Genomic DNA, 25376 nt, shown 5'->3' on the forward strand with positions numbered 1-25376 from the left:
TTGGGACTAAGATGAATAAGAGATGCTGGTTTTCTTTTTCTAGTTGATATTTACCAAAAAAACCAACAGTAGAGCGATAAAGAAATACAAAGGTCTTCAGGCAGCAAATGCTCTAATTCTCCACATGTCCTAGAGTCTTTTTAAAATAGAAAGTCGTACTTGCTGTTGAAGTATTTTTGTGTGTTTCATTTACAGTGATATAATGATGAGAGACAATCTCTTTGAAATTGTAACAACTTCTCGAACCTTTTATGTACAGGTAATTTCTTTTTTTAAACTTTGGGCAAAACCAAGAGACTACTATAATCAAAACGAAGAAGAGCTGCTATTTTTCTTTTAAAGTGGCATTTAACTATGCCATGATTTTTCAGAGGGAATGTGATCCTCGTATTTCAGAAAGATACATGTAAGAAATATTCCACATAACAGCAAGTGTTATGTTGGTAGTGTATGAAAACAATAAACCCTAATGGGATTTTGTTGGCATTTGGGTCTTCAGATTCTGTAGGATCAACTCAGTATTTTGTCTTTTATTTTGAAGTACTGAATTTTTATGTATAGCACTTGCGTTCTCAGTTTCCAGTTAGTTGCCACATTAAAATATCTCCTAAAGCACAGCAACATTTAGATTTCAGTACCTATTTGGTAATATGCATCCATATGTACTTTATTCACTGCATCCTTAACCATGTCACCTTCTAAATGTTTGGATATCATACAAATCACACAGACTTGTTTTTCCTAGCTGTGTGGGAATGGGATGCTTATGGTACTGTAAATAAGTTTTGAGTTTCTCTTGTAGGATCAGAAAGGCCTGTGTAGCCCAGTTATGTGGGCTGACGCTGGCTGGGTGCCAGGTGCCCACCAAAGCCACTTGCTTACCTCCCCAGCTGGACAGGGGAGAGAAAATAAAACTAAATGCTCATGGGTCGAGGAAAGGACAGGGAGAGATCACTCACCAATTACTGTCATGGGCAAAACAGACTTGACTTGGGGAAAATTAATTTATTGCCAATCAAACCAGAGCAGGGTAATGAGAAATAAAACCACATCTTAGAACACCTTCCCCCCCACCCCTCCCTTCTTCCCAGGCTTAACTCCACTCCCGATTTTTCCACCTCCTTCCCCACAGCGGCACAGGGGAATGGGCGTTGTGATCAGTTCATCACTTTGTCTCTGCTGCTCCTTCTTCCTCAGGGGGAGGACTCCTCACTCTTCCCCTGCTTCAGCGTTGGGTCCCTCCCACGGGAGACAGTCCTCCACAAACTTCCCAATGTGGCTCCTTCCCACAGGCTGCAGTGCTTCAGGGACAGACTGCTCCAGCGCGGGCTTCCCACGGGGTCCCAGCCTCCTTCAGGCATCCCCCTGCTCCGGCGTGGGGTCCTCCCTGGGCTGCAGGTGGAGATCTGCTCCCCCGTGGACCTCCCTGGGCTGCAGGGGGACAGCCTGCCTCACCGTGGTCTTCATCCCCATGGGCTGCAGGGGAATCTCTGCTCCGGCGCCTGGAGCATCTCCTCCCCTCCTTCTGCACTGACCTGGGGGTCTGCAGGGCTGGGGCTCTCACATCTTCCCACTCCTCTCTCTGGCTGCAGTTGCACAGGTTTTTTTTCCCCCTTTTTAAATCTGTTCTCCCAGAGGAGTTCCCCCCCGTCACTGATGGGCTCGGCCTTGGCCAGCAGCGGGTCCGTCTTGGAGTCAGCTGGCGTTGGCTCTGTTGGACATGGGGGAAGCTTCTAGCAGCTTCTCACAGCAGCCACCTCTGTAGCCCCTCCACTACCAAAACCTTGCCACGCAAACCCAATACACCAATACAAGCGGTGGTGCCAGGTGCTGAGTTTGAGCTGTCCTATAGCAGAACATAATTGGGTGACATGTTGCAGATATATCTTGCTGGGTGGATGTGCTAGTTTAATAAAGCTGCAACCTAATTAGGAGATAGCTTTAGCTTTTTATCTGTCTTTATCCCAGATACGTACACCCTTGGTATTCACTGTTAATCTATTACATCTTTGTTGGATTGTTGTTCTAAGTAAATGTTCAGCTGACCCCTGACAGAGACTGATTTTTATTTGACTGTAACTCTTCAGTAAATACCTCATAGAAGTGAAGTGCAACAGTGACTGAGAAGTACAGAAGTTATGTCATTGACCAAAGTCTGCTACGAGGGGTCGGCAGATCTCCTGTAAGAATTTCCGTGGGCATTTGATTTATATTTTGCTGAAAGTAAGAATTAGAGTCTGGAATATGCAAATAGTATGAAAATACTTATTTCTTGCTTGTTATTCTATAGAACCATATACATATAATAGTAAATTCAGGGCAAGATTTTAAGAAATGTCTGGTTTAAGAAATGGAAGTCCCTCTGGCTTTAAATAACAGACTACTAAAGTAGGGTAAGGCTGTCATTTTTATGCAGATGGTCAGGACACCGGGAAAGTTGAGAGTTGATTATATTAAATGTAATGCATATTGTTCAATCCAGGCGGACAGTCCAGAAGATATGCACAGTTGGATAAAAGCAATTTCTGGGGCCATTGTAGCACAGCGGGGACCTGGAAGATCAGCAGCTTCCGTATGTTATTCTGAACCTCAGAGAAAATGTGATTAGTTGATATTCATTTGTGCACATGAAGTTCTAGTTGTTTTTTCCTTTCGCCTGTCCTCTATCCTGTCCTGTAGTAATGCAGCACCTTTGCATGAACTTCCATACAGACTGGCATAAAATACTTTGCGTTGTTAATTGAACACTTATTTTAGTCTTACCTGTATGTAACTTTGTGCATTGTATTGTCTTGAACGCATAGATAATGCAAGTGCTAACCTAGTAAAAAAAAAAATCTTCTGAGTTCAGTGTGATCTTTGTCACTACTACTAGTTTGGGAGTAAAATTGAAGCTTTCTAATTCCTGCGAGGTGTTCCTGCTAATTGCTGAATTTTGCAATCAAATGACAATATCCTGATTTGTTTTTAACAGCTCTTAGCTACTAAATTGTCATTCTCTGTTGTTGATAATTTATTCTGTTGCAGATACAGATTCAAATTTAAAGTAACTTCTCTAAGAGATCTCTGCTCGCATGAATTAGTTTTTGCTGTTGGAAACCTAGTGTGAACACAATCTAGCATTACTGAACTGAGGCACTGTGACAAATCTTAATATTTGTGAAGTCGTGTGGATGCTAACATTTCATATATACTTGCATTTAAACTGTATTAGATGTTCAGTACAAAGTACATTAACTTGTGAACAGTGAACGTTACTGTAGTGTCACAGTGTCTCCAAGTATGTCCAGATTTAACATGGAATACTTTACAGTTCAGATGTTACAAGCTATGGTTTTCATTTTCTGGCTATGGGATGTTTTGTAATAAGCTGAATATATCATTACCCCCATAATCTGAAATCTGATAATTGAAATCTGGCTTTTGACTACACATTTGCATTGATACTGTGTTTCTGTTAATTCAATCTAAGCTCTCAATTATTTTTTGCAGCTGGGAGCTGCTTCAGGCTTTTAAATAAAATTTCCTATCGGAAATTTTGTTTCTTTTTGGGGGAATGAAAATATGCAGATAACTCTTCCTTGTGTATGCTTTTTTTGTGGGGCTAACTGATCAATCTAGCTATTACTGTCTGCATCACTTCTTTTTCCCCTCTCTTCTCTTCTTTCCCCAAGTATAGGTTACTCTAATCTTAGCTTTGCACTGTGTTCCAGATGCGGCAGGCCAGAAGGCTGTCGAATCCTTGTATACAGAGGTATACATCAAGAACTGGTGAATGCAGCACGTATGTGGGCTCTCATGTAAACTTGCCTTCTTAACGGAGGGCTAGGACTAGAGACTAATTTGCACTATAAAAAAATAAAAATAATGCTACCTGTTGCCATTACCATTACTGAAAACTAACTCATAAATTATATCATTCACTTACAGGTTTGCACTGTTTTTTCATACTTTTAAAATAATTGGAAATTAAAAATGGCAAAAACATGTATTTATACTTCAAAGCATACTGTATGTTTAAACGTAAGTTATATGATGTCATTTTAATAGGAAAGTATTATACCTAATTTGCATGAGAGTTCATATTTCCATTTTACTTTACATTTTTTGAAACTGCGCAAAAGCAAATTAAATTTAAGCTACCCACAAACTAATACAGATGCGTGCACACAAAAAAATGCACGTCATAACTCTAGTAATTGGAAGGATAATCTTGTAGCCTGATTTGCATGGCTTATAAGTCTCTGCATGAAATTATTAGTTCAAACGTAGAAGCATTATAATGTATAATCAGTACGCTGTTCAAAGCAGTACACCTTAGGAGTAGTGCAGCAGCATAGTCTCTTAACTGTGAAATTACAGTCAGTGTGGGTAGTAAAATCTGAGCATCCTTCAGTTCAATTTAGCAAAAAGTTTATTATAGAGACCTTGTCCTAATATCCCTTATTTTTGTCCTATTTGTTGAACTAAAATTATTAATAATAAGAAGAATAGTAGGGAAATCGCTGAATCATATGTTCTCCTAAATCAAATATTTTTCTTAAAGTGGAGTATCAGGTCAAGTATGAAATAAGGCAATGTAAAAAATGTGAAACACTTCACTGAGATTGAACACAAAACTGAAGTCCAAAAAAAAGTTGCACAGCTCCTTCACCCAATTATATTAGTTCATTTACAAAAAGAAATACAGTAGTACTTGGGGGAATCCATTATGATTAAATTTATGAATGCATGTCATAGCATTCGAAAAGAAACTTGGAAAACTGCTGTGAAGAAATAAGTGTTTCATTTAGGATGTATATTTGCATCTTGGACACACATCTGTGATGGTTTTTTCGCTAACAAATGTGCTTGAAAAGTGACTCGATTTGTGTACGCACATGGGTTCACAGATTTCTTTAGTTCACGTACTAACACTGGTGATGGCAGAAGTGGCAGCAGCTGCAGCTCCTAATGCATGCAGAGCAAAGTATTCACTGCATCATCGCACATCATTTTGATCATATCATTTAACACTGTATCCAGCGCTGGTTTAGATATCCTTAGGTATGTGAGACATCCTTACAGAGCTGATAGGTACGATGAAGAACCTGAGGAATTTTTTGTTCAGGAGATGCAGCTGGAGGTCAGGGAGGATATCCTGGGACATCTAAAATGGCACTCTGTGCCTATGCTTTAGACATCTAAATCATTCCTAGGTAGTCTGGGAACTTCTTTCTATCACTAAGTAAATGGTGGAAGATAATTTTCACAGGATCAATCTAATAGAGTTATGTAAAGGTCAACAGAATGGCAGTTAATAATAAACACAAGAAAATAACTTGACAATTAGAAGGAATAGCTTAAAGATCAGTTTCCATTAACTTTGGAAATTGTTACACAGTCTTGATAGCATAAAATAGTTACTATTTTTGTTTGGTCTCTGGAACAATTCGGGAGATTGGTACCCCAAGAAGAGGGAACTGTAACATGTGCATTGATTTAGGATAAGAGTGCCTGATGTATATGAATACCTTTGAATACATTTTTCTCTTGGAAAGATGTCACTTTCAATGGCCTTTAAAGTGTTATCTTCAAAAGGTTATTTAGCATCTTAGTAAAATGAGAAGCCTCAGTTTGCTGGACTATATTATAAAGTCTAAAGAGACGCTGAGCTTGATTTGAGAAATTTAATTTCCTCAAACGAAGAAACTGATGTTGCTGTCACATACTGCTGTAAGCTCACATTTAATAATACACCACCTTGAGAAAGCACCTGCCTCCTGCTGCTGTGGCTGATGCTTCGCTTTGTGTATTTTCTGCCTTGAATTTTTTTCTGAGTGAAATCTGAAATTGCATCTTTCCAACATGACGTCAGTTACTTCTTCTGACATGTGCTCTTTTTTTCCAGGAGCATACCGAGTCTTCTTCCGAACCCAACCATGCTCTCCGTTCTGCCATCCCAGCCCCAGCCACCTCACATTCCACAGCCGCTCACGGCAGCCCTCTGGTCCCAAACCCTCACGCCAAATACCCTGCCTTGGAGAAGCGAGGATTTCACGAATCTTTTACCAAGGCCAAGCCAGGGAGCTACAAGATCCAGGTTGTCGCTCCAAGAGAATCAGCTCCCAAAGTGACTGAACGGGTCCTCTTGGAACCCCAAAGTAAAAATGGCACTCAGGAACAGGATCCTGGCCTTGTGGATCTGGATGATGCAAGCCTTCCAGTTAGTGATGTGTAGTGATGGAAGTGTTTGGAGAATGATCCATTTGTTCGGTCCTCTGATTTCCTTGCTCGGACTTTTAACCAAAGAAAATTTTAGGAAATGAGAACAAAAAACCGGAACACTGATTTTTATATATGTATGTGTGTGTTTCTGTGCACACGTGTATATATAATGTGTTTGTATATTGCCTTTCAGCTGAGGGTCAGAAATGGACCTTATGCGTTTTCTCAAAGCCTGACAGTAAATCACTTACTAGGGAGGGGCCAAACTGCACAATTTAGGGAATAAAAAAAAAAGACAAAAACAAAAAAGTACTTCTGCAAGTAAGCAAGGTACCAGCAATTTGTCATTCCTAATCTGTCAAATTTACTAAATTTATAACTCGTGTTATATTGTGGAGAACTTACTGCCAACAAATGTGATTATTTAATTTCATTTTGAACTACAGTAAGATTTTAGGCCAGGATGAGAATTTTTCTCTCCACGACTTTCAGATACCAGGAAATGCAGAAAATGTTTCTTCTCTTCTTTAGGATCAACAGTGTCAACTGATTTGTTATCAGAACAAGAATTCTGAACTCCCTTGGAATTCTAATTATGGTGCTGTAGAATTTCCACTAAAATAATATTTTGAATAGTCAGCCTATTTTTTGATGCACTCCTAAAGGTGGGTTATAACTTTTTGCACATTTGGATTTTCATGGACTGCATGTAATGGTGTTTTGGAGGGGGGAAGAAGAGAAATTGGACTTTCAAATTTGGACACTTTAGATCTTTTGAACCAAGTAAGGGTTTATATTGTGTTACATTAGGCTTTGCAGCAATCTTTTTTTAAAATGTCTAAATGTATCGTTTGATAACTGTTTTGAGAATGGTTTTCTTATCAGTGCTTTGTGAACAGTTCTTGTTTCTATATTGATCAGTGGAAGACCTCCTCGTTTAGTCTTGTCATTATTGGTACTGAACTGTTCATAGTCATGCAATTGTGGCCTATAACTTTTGGTGCACTAATAATCTTAAGTGCCTGTGTTTTTTCTCACATTGTTGAAACACTTTTGAATTAGTTATGTACACAAACCATTCTTAATGGTTTTGAACGTTGGCTTGGAGTTGTTCTGAATAGCGTAGTTCGAAACAGCTATTTAAAATAGAAGACTTATGCTAGGGATACCAGTGTTCTGGTATTGCACCTACTAGCTGTGCAATATGTTTTTAAAAAATGAATAGTTGTTTGTGTACATTGTGTTATGGGGCTTCAGTGATGCAAATGAAAACCTTTACATTTCAAGTATTGGATTAGATGTGTACTTTTCATCATTTTTAAAAAATGTTTGCTTTAATCAAAACCCCACAAATATCTCATGCTGCTGCTTATTGTGATTCAGATTGTCCAGCTTTGCGATACTTTTTGTCTACTGGAACCTAAGATAGATACCGTACAAGTCCATCTTCTCTCCAACTTCCAAACTGACTTCCTGCTTGAGAGATATGGATGGCTTTACCACAATAATTTGTTGATCCAAGGATAGAATAATTGGTGTCACATAAGAATGAGATACCATCTAATTTCAAAACTTTAAATTATATCAGCACCTTTTTTTATCCATAAGCTAACTAACCACTGTCTTAAGACAGTGGTGTTTGTAAATTACTGGTTTTGTTTGACTCTTTAGATATATGTGAAAACTACCACAGAATTGGAAGTTACTGTAAATGTCTGTACTAGTATTGTAGGTTTTAACTTCTATAAAGAGAAAACAATAGCTCTTTAAAAGCTTATTTTTTTCATAAATACATTCTGTGTGGAAGACACTTTGCATTGAAATATTTTTACTGTAGTCTAACATCTGAAATCACTTGCTCTGGTACAGCTTTCACACTGCATGTTCATTTTATTATATTTTGGTATTGGCAATTTTACACATTGGGTGGAGGTAAAGCAGCTCCATTATGGGACTTACAAAAAGAGGAAAAAAAAAAAAAAAAGAAAAAAGAAAAGAACTACTGTTGTAGTTCAGTAGCACAGGGAAATATTTGTGGTTGGTAATTGTCAGGGTCTCCTATTTATCAGTACTTTTATAAATCTATGAAAATTGTTAAATTATTTTAGAAACAGTGCTGTAAATATGTCACATTTAAATTGTCAATAAATCAGTTTGGGTAACTTAAAATAACATCTGACTGAGTTTCCTTGCACTGTGTTAAATATTTTATCAGAACAATATAGTCCTTTTTAGCATGTAAGAGGTCAGATTATCTTTTATCCAGCTCTAACGTCTTTTTAATTCTTCAAATCTGATCAGATTGTGTAGCCTAAGAAAGAAATTTAACAGAATGAGCTGTCTTTCTTTTACTGTTCCCAGTTTCTTCTGTGGAATTTTTAGATGTTATGCAAGGGAAATCGATCAGGTTTCTTTTGCATCAATGGAAGGGAAGAGGTGATGCATAGTAATGTCAAGTTAACCATTTGGAAACACTCAGGCACCATCTGAAAGGGTAAAAAAAACACCCCAGGAGGACGAAATGTAACATGCACTCTTCTGGTTTTATACCATTGCATAAGAAAGGTTCTCCATCAAAAATGCTTTCCTGAAATAACGGCACCTATATGACATCTGGAAGCACCTCACTGTCTGTATGGTAGACAGTATGATGTCATCACACTTGAGTGACTGCATTTCTCAAGTCCGTTTTTCCCTTTTGTGAAGCAGCACGTTTAATCGGTCTGTCTCAACGGGATGCAAGCTTCAGATAAAGAACAGTAATTGAATAAGGTATTTTATATAGGCTGTACACAGTTACCCAAATTCCAGTTTGACTGCGACATCTTCTGACTGTGAATTATTTCAGGTATGTACACATCTCCAGTTAAACTAGTATCAAAGTGTGCATGCCGTTGGCCCCAACTTTTTACTCTGTAACATATGACTTCTAGAGGAGTCACTGCACTGAGTGTCTTGAAGCTTCCGTTTTAACCAGTTGCACCACAGGCCAGAGTTGGTATGAAATGTGTATACGATTGTACCTTTGATAGGCCATCTCCATTTAAACTAGACATTTTCAGTTTTATCCTAACATCACTAAGTTCCAAAAGCAGCCCAATTGCAGCAGTATGGAGCTGAAGTTTCCATAAGGTCCTTGACATGCCAAGTTGGATACTAATCCATGTACAGCAATACAGTTTATTCTTCCTAGTAATAAATGTGAGAATAAAATGCAATTACTGGTTGCAACTCAAACTCATTTAAAGGAGCTGAAAATACCATTTCTAGTTCTATCTTACCGCATGCATCTCTGCTGTTTAGCTTTCAACTTTTTGATCCTCTAATTATTTTCCTAAAAATCTTAGTTACCTTTCCCAGCCAGTTGAGACCTGAACTGTGGTCACTGAAATGACCTGGGTGCTCTCTGTCTTACTCCCTGCTGTCTTGCATGTTTTCATTTGCTGTGTGCTTGCTGTTGCCCCTTTACTGAAGAGGGGATTGAGTTATTCCTTATGGTTATAGATTTAGACCCCCTGTGTTAGAATAAGAAACTTAGAGAAATTGTAACTGCTAATTCTGCAGTCCACGTGCCTGAAGATAACTGCCAAAGGGCAGAACATAGTTTAATAAACTGGCATGTGCCTTAACCTCATGGAATAACAGGATGTCAGCACCACCTAGAGGTCGTGCTCTAGCTTTAAAACTTACTCAAGTCAGGCATTTACTTTTTAAGTATATTTCTGCATCTTAAAAATCCATCTTGAAACTGCAGTTTTTAAGTCACAGGACTACTTAAAGTTGGGTTGTCTGTTTGTTGGTTTTTTTTAAACACTTGCTCCTTGTAAGCTTTGAATAACTGTGGCAGCAAATTGGTTGAAGACAAAACCAAATATCCCTTTCTCCCTGTAGCTTTTGTTTACAATACTGATTTACTCCTGAGGAAGCTATGATGTTATAAGAAAAAAGTGAATAATCTGTTAGCTTGTCCAGTGAATAATGAAAGCATGAAGCTTCTCGTGATGCTACTGACTGTGGAAAGCAATTGCAGGCAATCAGAGGATAGTAAAAAATCGTTGAAATGGAAGAAATTGAGGAACTGACACTTTGTAGTATGAAAATTCTCCAAAGTAGCAAAACTCAAACCCCAGCATTAACAAAATAAATGACATTTCTGATGTTTTCCTGTGATAAACTAGTACAAGAGAAACCTATTGCTAATAGCTAGATAGTAATTCAGTCTCATAAGAGTAGCCTTTTTTGAATGAGAAGCAAGTATCTGTGTATATACGTATGTTAGATGATTGTATAAAACATGCAGGCTGAAAATATTAATTATTGCTTGAAAGACGTGCCTATGTCTAGCAGTGGAAGGCAGTAACTTTCTGTACTAAGAGGTCTAGAGCTGAGCTAGCTGACTTTCAATTACCGCAGTTTAATATTTCTGGAACGTACCTGGGAAACTGATTATCTAGAGCGATGCAGCTGGTCAGAAGGACCTTTAAAATGTCTCCTGGGAGTACAGACTCTTCAACTACTGGACTGGAAAGGAACTATCTCTGCTTTTGGTAGGCAAAGTAATGCGAGACAAAGAGTTTGGAGGTAGAGCAGGGTAATTGGGTCTACAATTTGAAGGGGACCAAAACAGTTTGAAACTTTGTTCTTTACTAACTGAGCTGCCATGTTAATAATTTTACTTTTTGACTTTGAGGTTTTGCAATTGCATATATATGTTCAGAAGTCAAAATTCTATACAGAAATGAGTTAAAAGTGCATGTGGCATCACAGAGTATTGCCCGTCATAAAAATGGCTGTATTAGTAGAAAATGTTGATATTCAAAGGCTAATTTTTTTAGGCTTTATAGTATGTATAGTATATAGGCTTTATAATATATATTATAATGGATGGAGAAATTAATGAGCACGCCAAAAAGGTGCTCTGTGAAGGTGTGGGTCAGAAATATTACTGTTCTTATAAAGAGTCCATATCAGTCTGAGGGAAGAAATGAAAGAAGGGGAAATTTTTAGTCTAAAAGTTAAAATGAAATAAAAAATAGAAGCTCTCTCTGCTATGTATAGTTTTATCAGTTTTATTTAGTATCTTCATCTGTATTTTGGACCACAATCTATATAACTATTTGATGCTCCAAGCCAGTAAGCTGCTAAAAGTGCTTCTGAGATCTTCCATTGAAGTAATGAAGGCTACTCTCTGGAAAATTAAGCATTGAGTCCTATTCTAACTGAATCATGTCCCAAATGTCTGCCTTGTTTTCTCGCTTCAGATTTTCTGTGCAACCTCTCTGAGAAAAAGAACCTGGTACTCATTTGTAAAGGCACTGTGTAATGGTGCAGTAGTAGTCGAATATTGTTCTTCAAAGTGGTACCTTTGACACTGTAATTAGGGATTTACATTTAAAATGACACTGTAATTTTGCATATCTATGCATAGTGAACACATCTTTTAAGAATTTAAACCACTCTGTTGGACTACATTCCTAATGCCCCCATTCTCCTGATGATAACTAAGCCCATCGGGACACCTAAGTAATATCTTTTCTCAACAGGTGGGTGTCAACTGTATGCTTTCGTAGCAGTGCATTCATTTTCTATAAAGTAAATTATGAAGCTTCAACGTTTGTTTTACAGTCCCTGCCTGTAGTGTAATACTTGTACTCCTAGTTGTAGGATTGCCCTCTGACATCGAGGGGAAAAAACCCACGTGTATACAAATACATATTTAATTTGTTCAGATTAGCAATAGTTTCTTGGGGCAGTTGCTTGGTTTCCTGTGAGGCACCCTGATCATTCATTTATTTTGTAAATAATGCCAGCAGCTATGCTTGTCAAGCACCAGGGCTGAATTCACATCTGGAAAAGAGTATGTAGTTTTAAACTCCCTGGTTTGCAGCCATTCTCTTTCAGAGTAATGGCACTTTTTCTGTATGTAGCGATGAATCCAGCATATGTTTTTTAAAAGCTTTTATTTTTTAATTAAATAAAAAGTAAATATTTGTTTAACAAAACAGAGAAGTCCTGCAAAGCAGAGAAGTCCTGGGGTTTTGGGAGGTGGGGGTAGGGGTGTTACACCCTGGCCAAAAGTATTTAGGCCAGCATAAATTTTCCCCTAGAAAATCTGGGAGAAAGCCATTAATGAACAAAGCAAAACGATAACGCAGTCATAATAAACCTAGAAAAGCTTTCTGCGAAGTCCAAGCTGTTTAAGTTTGCTCAGAATATAGGCATTCTGGTCATCTCAAACTTCCCCAATCCTCTTTTCTGGCCAGGACCCTTCTAGCCCCAGACTGTAACGTTAACCCCTTTTTCTCCTGCCAAGTGTACTCTTTTTTTTTCTCCATCCTTTACTTGCTCCTTGCTTCCCACCCTTCCCAGGTGTGCCCAGGTGCTTACTCCAAAGCCACCTCCTCAGCACCCCCCTGTGCAGTGGCAATGTAAGAAAGGAAACCACTGGAGGTAGCAGCTCTTAACACAAGGTGTTCTGCTGCTTTCTGAAACTGAAATTTCAAAGGCGGTAAATGATACATCTTGGGTGACGTGGCGAACATCTTCGCGGGCATCCAGGAAAACTTGTTTTCATAACAGGTAATACAAACATACGGTCATGCTGCAGGAAAGGCTGATCTCTTCTGTCCTGACCGCTACCGAGAGCAGGGCTGAGCCTGAATGTCGGGCCAAATTCTGGATCGCCGACAGCAGTGGCCAAACTTTCATACCTTCAGAAGAATTTGTAGCATGTGATCTCTAGATGCAGCCTCCTATCATCGAGTTCCCTTTGAAAAGTAGGAGATGAAATATTTTACTAGTAAGTCTCTCAAGTGTAAGTATTTTTCAGACCACAGTTTTGGTGTCTCTGAGTATTGATAAATGTCTGCTGGCGTGGACAGCCATTCTGTGTGGAAACGTTACTATGGGCAATTATTTATTAATTACCCATAGTAATAATTATTTCTGGGTTTACAGTGCCTTTCAGGTGTAACGCACTTCTACGCAGATTAGATGGGTAATTAACAAATATATTTGTCAGTAAATTAGGTTATGAAACCCTCAAAGACTTATCTCGGTTATTCTGGAAAGTGAGGTGTTTATTTTCAGTTGTGTGTGTACCCATGTGAAACCTATAAAATTTGTATTATAAAAAAAATTATATTTTAATACTCAGATTAAGGTTCACATCCTTACCTGGTTTAAGAAACAAAAAACATAACAGCAGAAGGTCCTCAATACTAGTCTCTGCTAATTAATTAGAAGTCAACTGCTAATTGATGGTTTTCACTTAAGACCTTGGGATATATTTTATTTCCTTTGCGGTGTTTAACTCTTGTCTGTCTATCAACAAATGTACTTCCCTTTTCTGTTCTGTTTGTTTAGGAAAAAATATTGGCTAGTGTATCACAGGTCTTCAGTAGTCTGTCAAAGAGGTTGAAGCTGATAGTGCTGGGTGATTTGTGCAAAAAAATAATCATACATCACAGAAAAGATAAATATACTTTCAAGCTTTTGTGCGAGAACACCATAAACTTGTAGTAGTTCTTGAAGTAGTTATATATGTAGCTGAAGATTTGCAAACTTTATAAGATGAACAGTTGATACTTTCATGGATTAATAACTCCTTTCTTGAGGCAAGGATGCGTTTGCTTTATTTAGATTTTGGACTAGGGTACTGATTTACTAAATTATAACTATTCCAAGGGGGGTTCTGTCAACAGGGCTTTTGTTAATCTATTTTGAGCCTCTCTTCATGCCTTGCCTTTGCTCCCTAGAATGACTGATGTCAAAGGATACCAAGCTAAAAAAGACAGAAACATCCACGGAGAGAGGAAGACTGAACAAGGAGGTTTCCCACTACCTGTGATTTTTTCCTGCCTACGGAGATAAGGCTCCAAGGGCTTCAAACAGTAAGTTATCTGACAAAGGCAATGTGATAGAAAAGCAGATAACCTTTCTGGGTGGGGTAGGACTAAACCCCACAGTAATTCACCGGTCTTTGAGTATTTTGCTTCTGCTTCTAAATAGAAGCTTATAAGAGCTTTTCTGAACCTATATATTTTTTTCCTATAAACTATTCATCTTTCCTTAAAGACTTGTCTTTGTTTAAAAGGGGGGGAAAAAAACCTGAAACCCCGAAACTTATTAAAAGTAGCCAATAAATAATGGATAAACAATAAATAATTTGGAAACGCTACCATGGTATCTATCCATATTTTTTATATATATACACACATTTTAAAAATATTTAAAATTGTAAACATTTTTCAGCTTTTTCTTAGACTTTTTAACACTGTAATGATTTTAATACTAAGGAATTTTGCTGTGAGTTGTTCCAGATTACTACTGTACTATTTTGGTCACTTCAGAAGTGAAGTAATTCTCCTGAAATCTCTTTTCTTGCACAGCATTACTGGAAAACAGCAGATGTAAGGGGTTGGTACTGGAGCTTTTATTGGCAACGTTGGAGTCTACGTGGTTTCCCATCCTCAGGTACTAAACCAAGCAGTTAAGTAAGTTTTGCACATTTGTGGGTTTGTGGTCACACTTTGATAAGATTTTTATATTGTTCTCTGGAACAATTAGGTTTGAATCCTGACACTTGGGATGCTGCGCTTCCACCTGCTCGGGTGGCTCTAAGATTATTCCACTTTTTGCAGGGGAAAAGACTTTGTATCCTTCTGTATTAACGTAGTCGCTGGCACCCTCAGTTTCTTAGTTGCAGCTCAGCTTAACAGTTAACAGCATTTCATCTTGCCTAGTGGTTTGTAAAGTTCGTTAGGCCCTTGGTTATCGGGTGCCTGATAAAGATACACTTAAATAATCACAGGCTGGTAGTCTGTTCAAAAGTTTAATCGGCTTGTAATTGAAAAACCGGCCGTGCTCCATTTCCAACTATTAGTTCTTGTTATACCTTTCCCTACCAGCTTTGGAAATTATCTCTTTTTCTGTAGAAAGTGTGATTAAACTGCCTTGTGCGCTCTAAAAGAGCATATGGCGAGAAGGCCTCTGTCTATAGGTTCTGGCCGTTGCACAGCTGCCAGGCAAATTGGATCAGCTTTTTTTTTTCTTTCTTTTTTTTTTTCCTGCCGGCTGATTAACCTTCTGCTAATTGCTAGCACCCACCTTGCCCTGAGGCTCCGAGGATCTCTGGAGCAGCGAAGGGGGGAGCAGAAGCCACCCGGCAGGAGCTGACTTCCTCCTCCTCCTCCTCTTCCTCCTCCTCCTCCGGGGCCGGGAATTTCTCAGCCCGCCGCCGGCGGGAGTACCGGGCGTTCCCGGCGGGGGATGCCCTGCATTTGCATACATTTGCATGGACCGTTTCACTTTTCCTACCGGGGGACCGACTGGCGGCCCTGCCCTCCTTATCTGCTCTTCCACCCGCCGCCTTAGCAGCCAGAGAAATCACCGGCCCTTCCTTTTTTAGCTACCCCTTCCCGTAATTCCTGAAGCGGGGAAGAGTGCTCAACCCCCCCACCCCCTTGTTATCCCCCTTTCCACGGCTAAGTTTTAACATTTCCCTTCAATTTGCCCCAAAAAGGCGAGGGGGGAGAAGGGGTCTGGCTGCCGGGCGTGAGGGATGCCACAGCCCGGGGGGGGGGGGTGGGGGGGGTGGTGGTGGTGGTGTGTCACGACCGGGGAGGGGTGTCACGACCCCGGGGGGGTGTGTTACTGCCCGGGGTGGGTGTCACGGCCCCCGGGGGGGTGTCACGGCCCCGGTTGGGGTGTCAGGGCCTGGAGGAGGCCGTTCCCGCCGCCCCGCCCCGCCGCCCGCCCCTCACGGTTTCCCCCCCCCCCGCCCCCCCGCCTTTCTCCTCACGGCTAAAAGCCGCCCGCCCGCCTCGCCGCCCTCACCGGCTCCGCTCCTCACCTCGCCTCAGCCTCTCTCTCCCCGCCGCCATGCCGCTGTGGGGCTGGAGCCTGCTGCTGGCGGCACTGCTGCCCGCCGCCTCCACAGCCGCCCCGCCGCCAGCCTGCCCGGAGCGCTGCGAGCGGTCCCGCTGCCCTCCTCTGCCCTCCTCCTGCCCCGGCGGTGCCGTGCTGGACGCCTGCGGTTGTTGCCGCGTCTGTGGGGCTGAGGAGGGCGAACCCTGCGGCGGGCCCGGCGGCGGGGGGGGACCGCCTTGCGGTGAGGGGCTTCAATGCGTCGTAACCCCCGGCGGCGTGCCGGCTTCGGCCACCGTCCGCAAACGGGCGGCCGCCGGGCGCTGCCTGTGCTCCAGCAGCGAGCCGGTTTGCGGGAGCGACGCCGTCACCTACGCCAGCCCTTGCCAGCTGCGGGCCGCCAGCCGCCGCGCCGAACGGCTCCGACAGCCGCCCATCATCGCCATCCAGCGCGGAGCCTGCGGGCAGGGTAAGGGGCAGGGAGTGGGACGGGGGACTGGGGTGGTGGGGGGGTGTGAGGTCCCGGACCCCGGGGTTTGGTCCCATCGTCCCGGGTGAGGACCCTCGGTTCGGGGTCGTGTCGTCCCGTCCCCCCCCCCCCCCCCCCGGTGCGTCCTTTTTCGGGAGAGGGGAAGGGAGCGAACAGCTCCCGGTTGGTGAGGACCAAAAAAAAAAAAAAAAAAAAAAAAAAAGGGCTGGCTTTGGCTCCAGTTTGGTATTCCGAGTCCAGTGAGAAACTAGAGCAAGAATGCGCTGTTTGTCTTCGGCTGCCGAGCCGACAGGGGAAAAACAGCCCTATAGCCAACTTTAAAAGCTCCCTCCCCCCCCCCCCCCCCCCAGAGAACCCGTGCAAACTGGGGGGGGGGAACTGGTTTCAAAGCTCCAGAAGCCGGTAGGGACGAGGACCCGGGTCCGGCAAAGTTTGGAGAAATATTTGAGCGCTCTCCCTCCCACCCAGGCGCTTTGTCACGGAGAAATGCCCCGGGAAATAAAGCCAGGAATGTAAGAAGCTGTTAAAACCCGATGGCAGCAAATGAGCGCGGCGTGTCCGTGTCGGCAGAGCAGGCAGCTGGCCGCCTTTGCCCGTTTTAGCAGATGCGCTCTGATTATTAATAATAGATTCGCTGGAGAGGGGGATGCTTGTAACTAAACAGCGTGTTCAGCTGACTTTGGGGTTTGTTTGGGTTTTGGTGAGGTTTTTTTTTTTTTTGGAGGAGGATGGGAGTGGCCGTCGAGAGGTAACAATATAGCTAGTAGTGTTTTTCCTTCAGTATTATTATTATTTAGTTGTTTTGGTCGAGTCGGGCGTAACCGGAGTGTACTCGGAGCCGCAGGACGGATGCTAATTATTTGTAAACCATGTAAAGACACATTGCTGGGTTATGAAACTGTGGCTCTGCAGATGGAGTTGCCGGAGCGAACAGCCCGCTGAAGTGTTCAGTCTTGCAGGAATGATGAAGACGGGATGTGGCACCGCAAGGCAAAACCGTGCTGGGGGATGAACAGGGGATGACCTGTACAAGATGCAGCCCCTGACACAGGCTGGCTTAAACCTTCTAAGCTAAGGCTGCATATTGTTTCCAAGCCATTCGGCACGTTTAGGGGGTAATACGTAAAAATGAGTGTGAATTAAGGCTTTATTTCTGAAGTTAGTAGTAAGTCAGTGCTGTGTCACGGAGGATTGGGGTTTTTTTGGTTTAGGTTGTACCGTTTCTGCACTTCTTTCTTTGAAAGCAAATCTTTTTCTAGATCTAGTCATCATCTCTTCAGCAGAAGAATATTCTGATGCATAGCAACTGTACGTTCAGTTTGGGCAAAATACTGATTCTGCATTACGGATCAAACTTACAACTTTGGTATCGATACAATCGATTTTTTGTACCGCTGCTTTTCCCCTCAGTTTCAAAGCTGCGTTGTGCTCTGTGGAACATTGCTGGCATTTACTGATGTTGGAGACAATTAAAGCTTTCACGCTACAGTTTCCTGATCTCCAGTATAACATAATGCCTTGTGATTTTTATTCTCAGTTCACGAAACCAATACTGTTCTCTCAGTCTTCTCTGCTGAACATTTGCAGAATTCGGGCTGTGTTTGAGCTGAAGAGTAAAACGTGCCTCTGGTAGGTTGTACGGAAAATGCATAGGCTGCATATAGGTCTTGTATAGGAAAACTCCACTGTAGTGGATACATCATGTGTACATCCAGACAATCGTTTTGCCCTGTTGCACCTCTGGTTGGAATGATGCTTGCTTTCTGTATCGCTAGGGACAAAAGGAAGGTGCTAGAGAAGCTGACCAGGAGCACATGTTTATCCCCAGACCAGAGCAAACATTGCTGAAAGCAAAGCTTTTTTTCATATGTAAAGAACCTAAAATAAAAAGAAATGGAGAGTAGGCTGTAAAGCGCTGTTCCCTGGAGGCAAATTGAACCACTGTTTCGGAAAGTGACCGCCTAATATGTGACTCCTTAGAGTTGTTAATTTTTAATTTTATTTTGAGTTCATTTCCAGGAGTGCTTTTGCTACCTAGAGATGGAGTTACCTTTGGTAAAATATTTTTATGCTTTCATAGCAACATATGTATATAAATTGGTGAATACAGTGCAACAGCCCAGGGAAACCAGGGAATGGGGATGCAGGGAAAGTGTTTGGAAAGCACTTTTTTGTTAAGTTTCACGTCGTTTTAGTAGCTGGTCAAGTACGATACTGTGTATCTCAGATAAAGTGAAACTTTCTGTCTTTTTCAATTTTCATCCTCTACAGTCCACTCCCGGTGCTGCTTTTGTCCTTCAGTGATTCTCTGTGCATTTGTTCAAATACCGGGCGTGTTTATGAGAGGATGTGGGAGAGGCAGGGGAAGGTTGCTCTGGCTCTGCATATGCATAAGGGGGATGTCTTCCTATGCAAAATGGGAATCGTGAGTCTTAAAAAACTCAAGAAAAACTTCATATGCTTCGGAGCTTACTCTACCCTTGGCCCTGAACACTGGTGAGAAGGATGGGTGCTGGCAGGGTGCAGCCATGTGGCACCCAGGTGCTGAGCTGGTCTCCTGCACCGTGGTGATGTGCTCCGGGGTGCAGGATCGTCCCGCGGCTCGCCCTGCAAGCCAGACACGCAGAAAGGACAAAACAGGTTCTGTTTGGAGAAACCCCAGGAGCAGCTAGGGGAGAGGGGAAAGCCTGGCTGTGTTTTTTAGCCAGGAAATAACATCAGTTAAACTAGTACGGTGAGCGCACGGGATGGGAGCAGGGCTGAAGCGCGCCCTGCTTGGGCTCACCTCTGTTGGAGTCAGGCGATGAGCAGGGTGACACACCGTGTGGTGGCTGATCGACCCCTTTCATTAGTGCTGTGTCCCCATCTGGGGCGATGCGCCCTTTCCAGCTCTCCCCTCCTGCGTAACCAGTAACCAGTGGTGCAACAACTGGTGGTACTTGTCCTGCCACAGTGGTGGGCAGCCTCCCCAGGGTGCCCTGGGCAGATCTTCCCTCTGGCAGGTGACGTAGCCCTGCTTTTCATATCAAAAACTCTGGCAGATGAGCGCTTGCAGCACCAGCGAGCCGTTTCTGCACCAGCCTGGGCAGGGCTGCCGAGCTGCAGCTTTCACAAAAGAAATCTTCCCTTTCCGCGAAGGACGTGAGACATGTCGGTAGAAGGCATTTGGGCCTGCAAAGTGCGTGCTGGGGCAGTGCAGCGTGGGTTGGTACTGATGAAAATATGAAGAAAAGAGGTGAACGTCCTCTGAGCAGAAACCATGACTGTGTAAAGAGCATCCCACGCCCAGGAGTGAGGTCAGTGTGACGAGACCTCAATATTCTGTGTGATGAGGTTCGGTGTGCTGGGAGGATGTTTTCTTTTTTCTTCTGCAAATATGTTTTTGGTCCTCTTGAATCCTTCCCACTGACCAAGGGAAGAAGTCTTGGGATATTCAACACACAATTTAAACCAGCCTTCCTTCCCTTCCTCGCTTCCCCCGGCAGATGCTGGCAGGCATTTTAGGACAGCATGCCCTTCTCTCCACGTTGTGCTCTTCACACTGTAAAATACAAACTAACCTGGATTTGTCCTTTCGCCTTTAACCAGACTAAAAATAACAAAGTTCCTCGTGGTTGCTCTCAGTTCCTGACTTTCCTCTGCCCCTTTTTGAACCGGATTTTTATGTTTTCATATTTTTATGAGGCTCACCATGTCTAATGTGGTATCCCAGTAACCTCAGCACGCTAGGATCTGTCACAGGCGGTTCATGCTTCTCTGTCACAGGCATGCTCACACCATGATGTCATATCTGGAGTTTGATGTGAGCTCTTCTGGTTTAGATTAAGCAGGTCATTACTGCTTGCTTTGGGGGAAGGCAGAGGTGAGTTTAGGGGTAACTCTCAGTTCTGGAAAGGTGGATATCACTAGCAGATACAGGCTTTGCTATTTCTCTTCATCACATTATCATTTAATTGTTCCAGAGATGGAGGGGAGGGAAGAAAAAAAATAATCCATCCCTTGAACTCAGTTTCTTGCAGAACAGCTGACTTTGTATTTTGAAATGCACCAGGTGAAATTGCATCCAAGTGACTCTGCGTAATTATCTGGCAGAAGAGAAGGACCTCCGCGGTCAATAAACCATTTGTCATTGAGTCCTTTAAAAACAGTGTAAGAATGAGAGATCCATGCAGCAGAGGATGGGAGAGAGCAGTAGGTGGACCTGCCTGAATTCCTTTGGCTGTAGTACAGATAAGGCTGGCAGCGCTAAGCGTTGCAGGAATGAATAATCAGGGCAGGAAGAAAAACTCAGCTGAGAAATCTGGGAAGGTCAGGAGCTGAGCCAGGTATTTATCAAGAGGGAAGTTGATACTGTTGTTATGAACTAGGCTTTCAGCTGTTTCCCGAAAGATAACAACAGGCATGTGATGATGGTGAGTGCGCTGAAGAAACGTTGGGAGACCTTCACAGGTTACTTGGCACGTGTTGAGTCTATTAAAAATGACCTGGGAGGACCAGGTGTTGAGGAACTGGATGCACAAATGAGCGCTCCGGTGCCGTTAATTTTTTTTAGCTGCCTTCATGTCCCTCAGTTGCTGTGTTTGGGTGGTCTGAAAGTCATTATCTTCTGACTTTCCTCAGTCTCTTTTGCAGCAGCAGGAGAAGAGGAGGGAGGGAGGGAGGGAAGAGGCAGCTGAAGGCAATGGAAATAAAGAGCAACATATTTTCAGAAGAGAACCAATCCCCAAGTGTGGGATTAAAAAGCGCTTCCAAAGCCAAGTATTCAGCTCTGAGAAGAGGGAACTGTAAGAAGTGGTTTGTCTGAAGAAGCTCACCTTTTCCCCTCTCCACATCTAGATTTCCTTCCTGGGGAGCCGGCAGTAATTCTGTGTAGTCTCTAGACTTCAAACAGTCAAGTCAGTAAATACAGATTTGGAACAAGGAAAGATTCAATCCTTTCATCTTCTGGGCTTTGAAATTTAAAGGTACCTGTGGACTGGAGAGGAATACTTAAAGCCATGAGTAAGCAGGAGTCCTATTAAGTGGAGTTTGGATGTGATGGAGGCAGCCTGTCCTGAGCAGTTAAAGGAAAGACTCTGCCGTCCAAGAAATAGGAGAAGCTGGAAAATATTTTTCAAATGTGAATTTACGTGCGCTTGGAGTGAAAGAAAGCAACGTTAGAAATAGAAACTGGGGTACTGTGGAACTTAACTTTTGTTGTAAATAAAGTCATTCCTCACTCCCATAAACTGCTGGGGCCTCTAGGATCCCTGGCTGGACTTGGCAGCAAGTCCCCACAGCGTTTATAACTGGGCCCAAATGAATATCTAGTATTATTTTGGAGGATGTGTTCCACATATAGAAAAAAAGAAAGGCTTTATTTTGCCTTCTAGATACATACAGGTCATTGTGATTCCCAAATTAGTTCGCCTGCCTCAAAGAGAAGAATATGACTAAAAAGTAAGTTTCAACTCCCCTATATCAAAAGGCTATAAAATAATGCATTGATCTTATACTAACTGATGATGTTGACCTCCTATCTGTAGGTAACAGGAAGCACTTGTATCTTAAACTTAGAAGACAGAACACAGGTGACTAGTTATTTTCTTTTTAAGTTTAGTGAATTGAGATGATCTTGGCTACTGTATTTTAGTGACTGAAGATGAATTAGGCAGCCAGACGGAGTAGCTCTTGAATTTCTGGGTTAACATCAGATACGCTGGTGCGCTGGTAAGACGGAAGCAGAAGGCTGGACGCCAGTTGGGTTGTGCAATTTGTTGCGAGTGCTCTGCCCAGAGCTTGTTTCTGGAGACAAAAACTTGTGCACGTGTAGGCACACACACTGCAGAAAAAAAAAAACGTACGTGTGCGTAATGAGCAAGTAGATCCATTAGCCTCTGCTTTTATTGCACACTAGCTCCACAGGCTGGCACCAGGATGGTAGCTGGTCCTGTCGGTGCGAGCAGTGGCGTGTTAATGGCACCAGTGCTGGGGCTGTGCTGAGAGTCATGGCATAGCTATGCTATAGGCACTCAGTTAAAATTTTCGGTGTTACTAGTTAACCAAACCTTGTTCTTGTGTCTGTCATTTTTTTCCTATCAAGTTCTATCAGGGCTTCTCAGTCTTTCCATCTCCCCGCTCTTGTAAAGCTGCCTTTTTGGTGAGATGGGAGGGAAGGGTATGCAGTGAATAGTTCCTATAGCTAGTTTTACAGGCTTGTTACCAGAAATATTGATGAGATGGAGCTCATCAAATTAAAGAAACACTTCACGTTTCTGATAGCAATTGGATTTGCACGTATTTTTCCTGACAATGCATATTAAATCTAGTAACCGTGTATAGAAGTTATCCAATGGTCTAAAATTTGAAATGGTTTACATAGCAGAGCATTAGGAGAAGCTCATGACGTTTTTCCAGAGGCCAACGTTGTTACGCCATTTTACAGATAGTGAATCTAGGGCAGGGGAAGATAAAGAGCTTTGCTCAAGGTCAGCCAGTACGCCAGTAGCGGAGCTGAGAGCAAAGTGAGGTTTTATGAGTCCCTGCTCATTTTTTTTCTGCCCCTTGCCAGCATTGCTGCTCCATTTTCCATTACTTTTCTTTTCCATTACTCTATTTCTTAAACTTGCAGACTGTAGTTTTGGCTTCATTCTGCAAACAGCATCGATGATCTGTCAATCTGCATCTGCAGACAGTAATTTTGGAGGAGAGAAGTGGGTGGACCGAGGAGCACTAATAAGGAAGAGAAACCCAAACTACTCTCTCCCCTCCTACCATCCCAACCCCAAAATAAACACAACCCCCCCAGGAATCTCATACTTCAACATTTGTGGTGCTAAAGGGACAATTCATTCCTGTTTTCCAGGACAAGATACGCACTGTTCGATATGTCTGCCCATTCTGTATCAGAGATCTGTATGTAGACCTCTATTTATAAAGGTAAAACTTGGCTGACCCTTGTTTTCTTTTGTATTCAGACAGTAAAAGTGGGCAAGCAGAGACCACTTATAAATAAAATATGAAAAATATTCAGATAATCCATAAAATAAAGAAGAATAGATGTGCAGGTTAAAAAGCCACTATGTAAATAGCTAATGTTGATAGGGGAGCTGTGAATATGATAATTGGAACTCTAAATAGCGTAAAAATATGCCTATTTGAGAGAGTGAAATAGAAACCTGCTCTTCTTTTAACCTTTAGGGAGAAACTACAGATGCAGTGGGGCAGGGCGCTGTGTGACGGTGGCTGTCTCACCAGTGGCAGTGCCACCTCCTTTCTGTAGTTCCCAAAATGGGATGATGGAAGTACTGTCTGCGTTACTCCAGGTTCATTTCCCACACACTCATTGATTTCTGATGTCTACATTAAAACAAATCTGGACGGTCTTAGAGCGATTCTTAAGATGGCTGTAGAAAATACTGTCAGAGGCTGAGGGATTTCTTCAATATGTAGATATTGTGGCTTTAGCGATATAGTTATGCTGGATTTATGTATTGCACAGTTACAAAGCTCCAGAGTAGGAGGGAGGTTTGTGTTTAATTACTGTTTTGAAGTTTTTCCTATAGATTTGGTCTTTTTGCCTATCATCTCTGTGTCACTGTAAGAAGAGTCCTGCCACAGCCAAGTGGTGAAATCAATGCCTTCTCCAGCTGCAGAGAAGCGGCATCTTCGGAGGTTTTTTTTAGGCTTGCATCTTAAGAGGCTTTTTTTAGGTTTCTCGTTAGAGGAAAAAATGTTTAAAAAGCATGAAAACAAGAACTTGTTTTTATTCCCTGGTGTCTTCATACCAGGGTTCTTGGAAGTTGAAACTAAGTCTCTCTTAAGCAGGGATTTCTTCTAAAGATGCAGTGTGAAAGTTTCTCACATACTTAAAATGAGACCTTAATGGCATTATAATGTTAGGAGGAATTTTCAAGATCAGACAGCTGTTGGTTACATGAAGGATATAGGAATTACCACGTCCTTGTTACTTAATAGACGTTTTGAGGTTGTTTTGCTGGTTCTCTGCCTGGGATGAGTGGAGCTGGGAGGTAGAGCAGGGTGATGACCCAAGTCGGAGGGGACGTAAACTGAGCAGGGCTGGAAAAAGGAGAGGAGAAATTATTCCTGACTCATCTGTTGTATTTTCAGCCTTCTGCAGGGAAGAGAATACCATGTCTGCTTTAACCTGTTGACTGAAATATTCTTTTCATCTGTCTGCAGGAAATCAGGCAGACTCTTTTCCATAACTACCTGACTTACATTTCTTGATGTTTCCAGTTCAGACAGGACTACTGTTAATGATGTTTTCGAGCTCAGCACTCTTTGCCCTTGTCCTGAATTGCTCTTCACCTTTGTTTTTGTTGGGGTTTTTTTGTGTGTGTGCGTGTGTCTGAGCATCTATCTGCCTGCACCCTGCCTTCCCTCCTCATCCCCCAGACAGACCAGTACAAGCGTGGGGAGCGCTGCTGGCACGACCACCCCAAGCCGAGCATCTTTGTCAGAGGGCTGCTGACTTGCCATTAATTTTTCACCTCCTCCAATGAGCCCAGCCTCGGTATTGTATTAATATGGCAATGCTGCTCCGGGAACAGCGTGTTCCTCCTCACAGGGCTGCGTTCCTCCGTCCCGGGGCTCCAGCCTGGCTGTTTATGTAGAAGTTGGGTTTCCTCCCACCTCACCGCTGGTGTTTACAGAAGGAATCGCAGTTTCCTGTTGTGTTAGATGGAGCTGTCGCTCCACTCTGGATTCCTGCCCTCCCTGCTTACACCAAATTGCTTTTTATCCTCATCAGTTTGAGAGTCTATTGCTTTTGCTCGCTACTACTATAATTGTGAGACTTTTTTGCAGGGGC

At 42.4% G+C, this 25376-nt stretch overlaps 2 protein-coding genes across 12 annotated transcripts in view; both read left to right on the top strand.

Annotated features, from left to right (window-relative positions):
- The window catches only part of PLEKHA1 (pleckstrin homology domain containing A1), a 40980-nt gene extending 32616 nt beyond the window's left edge, over positions 1-8364 (top strand). For 2 of the 10 annotated variants that reach the window (XM_049810525.1, XM_049810531.1), the window contains 3 exons: positions 196-259; positions 2483-2572; positions 5891-8364. In XM_049810525.1, the coding sequence (XP_049666482.1) occupies positions 196-259; positions 2483-2572; positions 5891-6220 (484 nt within the window). In that variant the 3' untranslated portion in view covers positions 6221-8364. Of the gene's footprint in view, positions 1-195; positions 260-2087; positions 2183-2482; positions 2601-3679; positions 3785-5890 lie in introns of those variants that run through there. The other 8 variants (XM_049810524.1, XM_049810523.1, XM_049810526.1 and 5 more) reach the window with 8 other exon arrangements.
- A 7648-nt stretch (positions 8365-16012) lies between these two features.
- HTRA1 (HtrA serine peptidase 1) overlaps positions 16013-25376 on the top strand; it is a 34829-nt gene continuing 25465 nt past the window's right edge. For both annotated transcript variants that reach the window (XM_049810723.1, XM_049810724.1), the window contains exon 1: positions 16013-16543. In XM_049810723.1, the coding sequence (XP_049666680.1) occupies positions 16090-16543 (454 nt within the window). In that variant the 5' untranslated portion in view covers positions 16013-16089. The remainder of the gene's footprint in view (positions 16544-25376) is intronic.

Source organism: Accipiter gentilis, chromosome 9 (assembly GCF_929443795.1).
Source record: "Accipiter gentilis chromosome 9, bAccGen1.1, whole genome shotgun sequence".
NCBI classification, from domain to species: Eukaryota; Metazoa; Chordata; class Aves; order Accipitriformes; family Accipitridae; genus Astur; species Astur gentilis.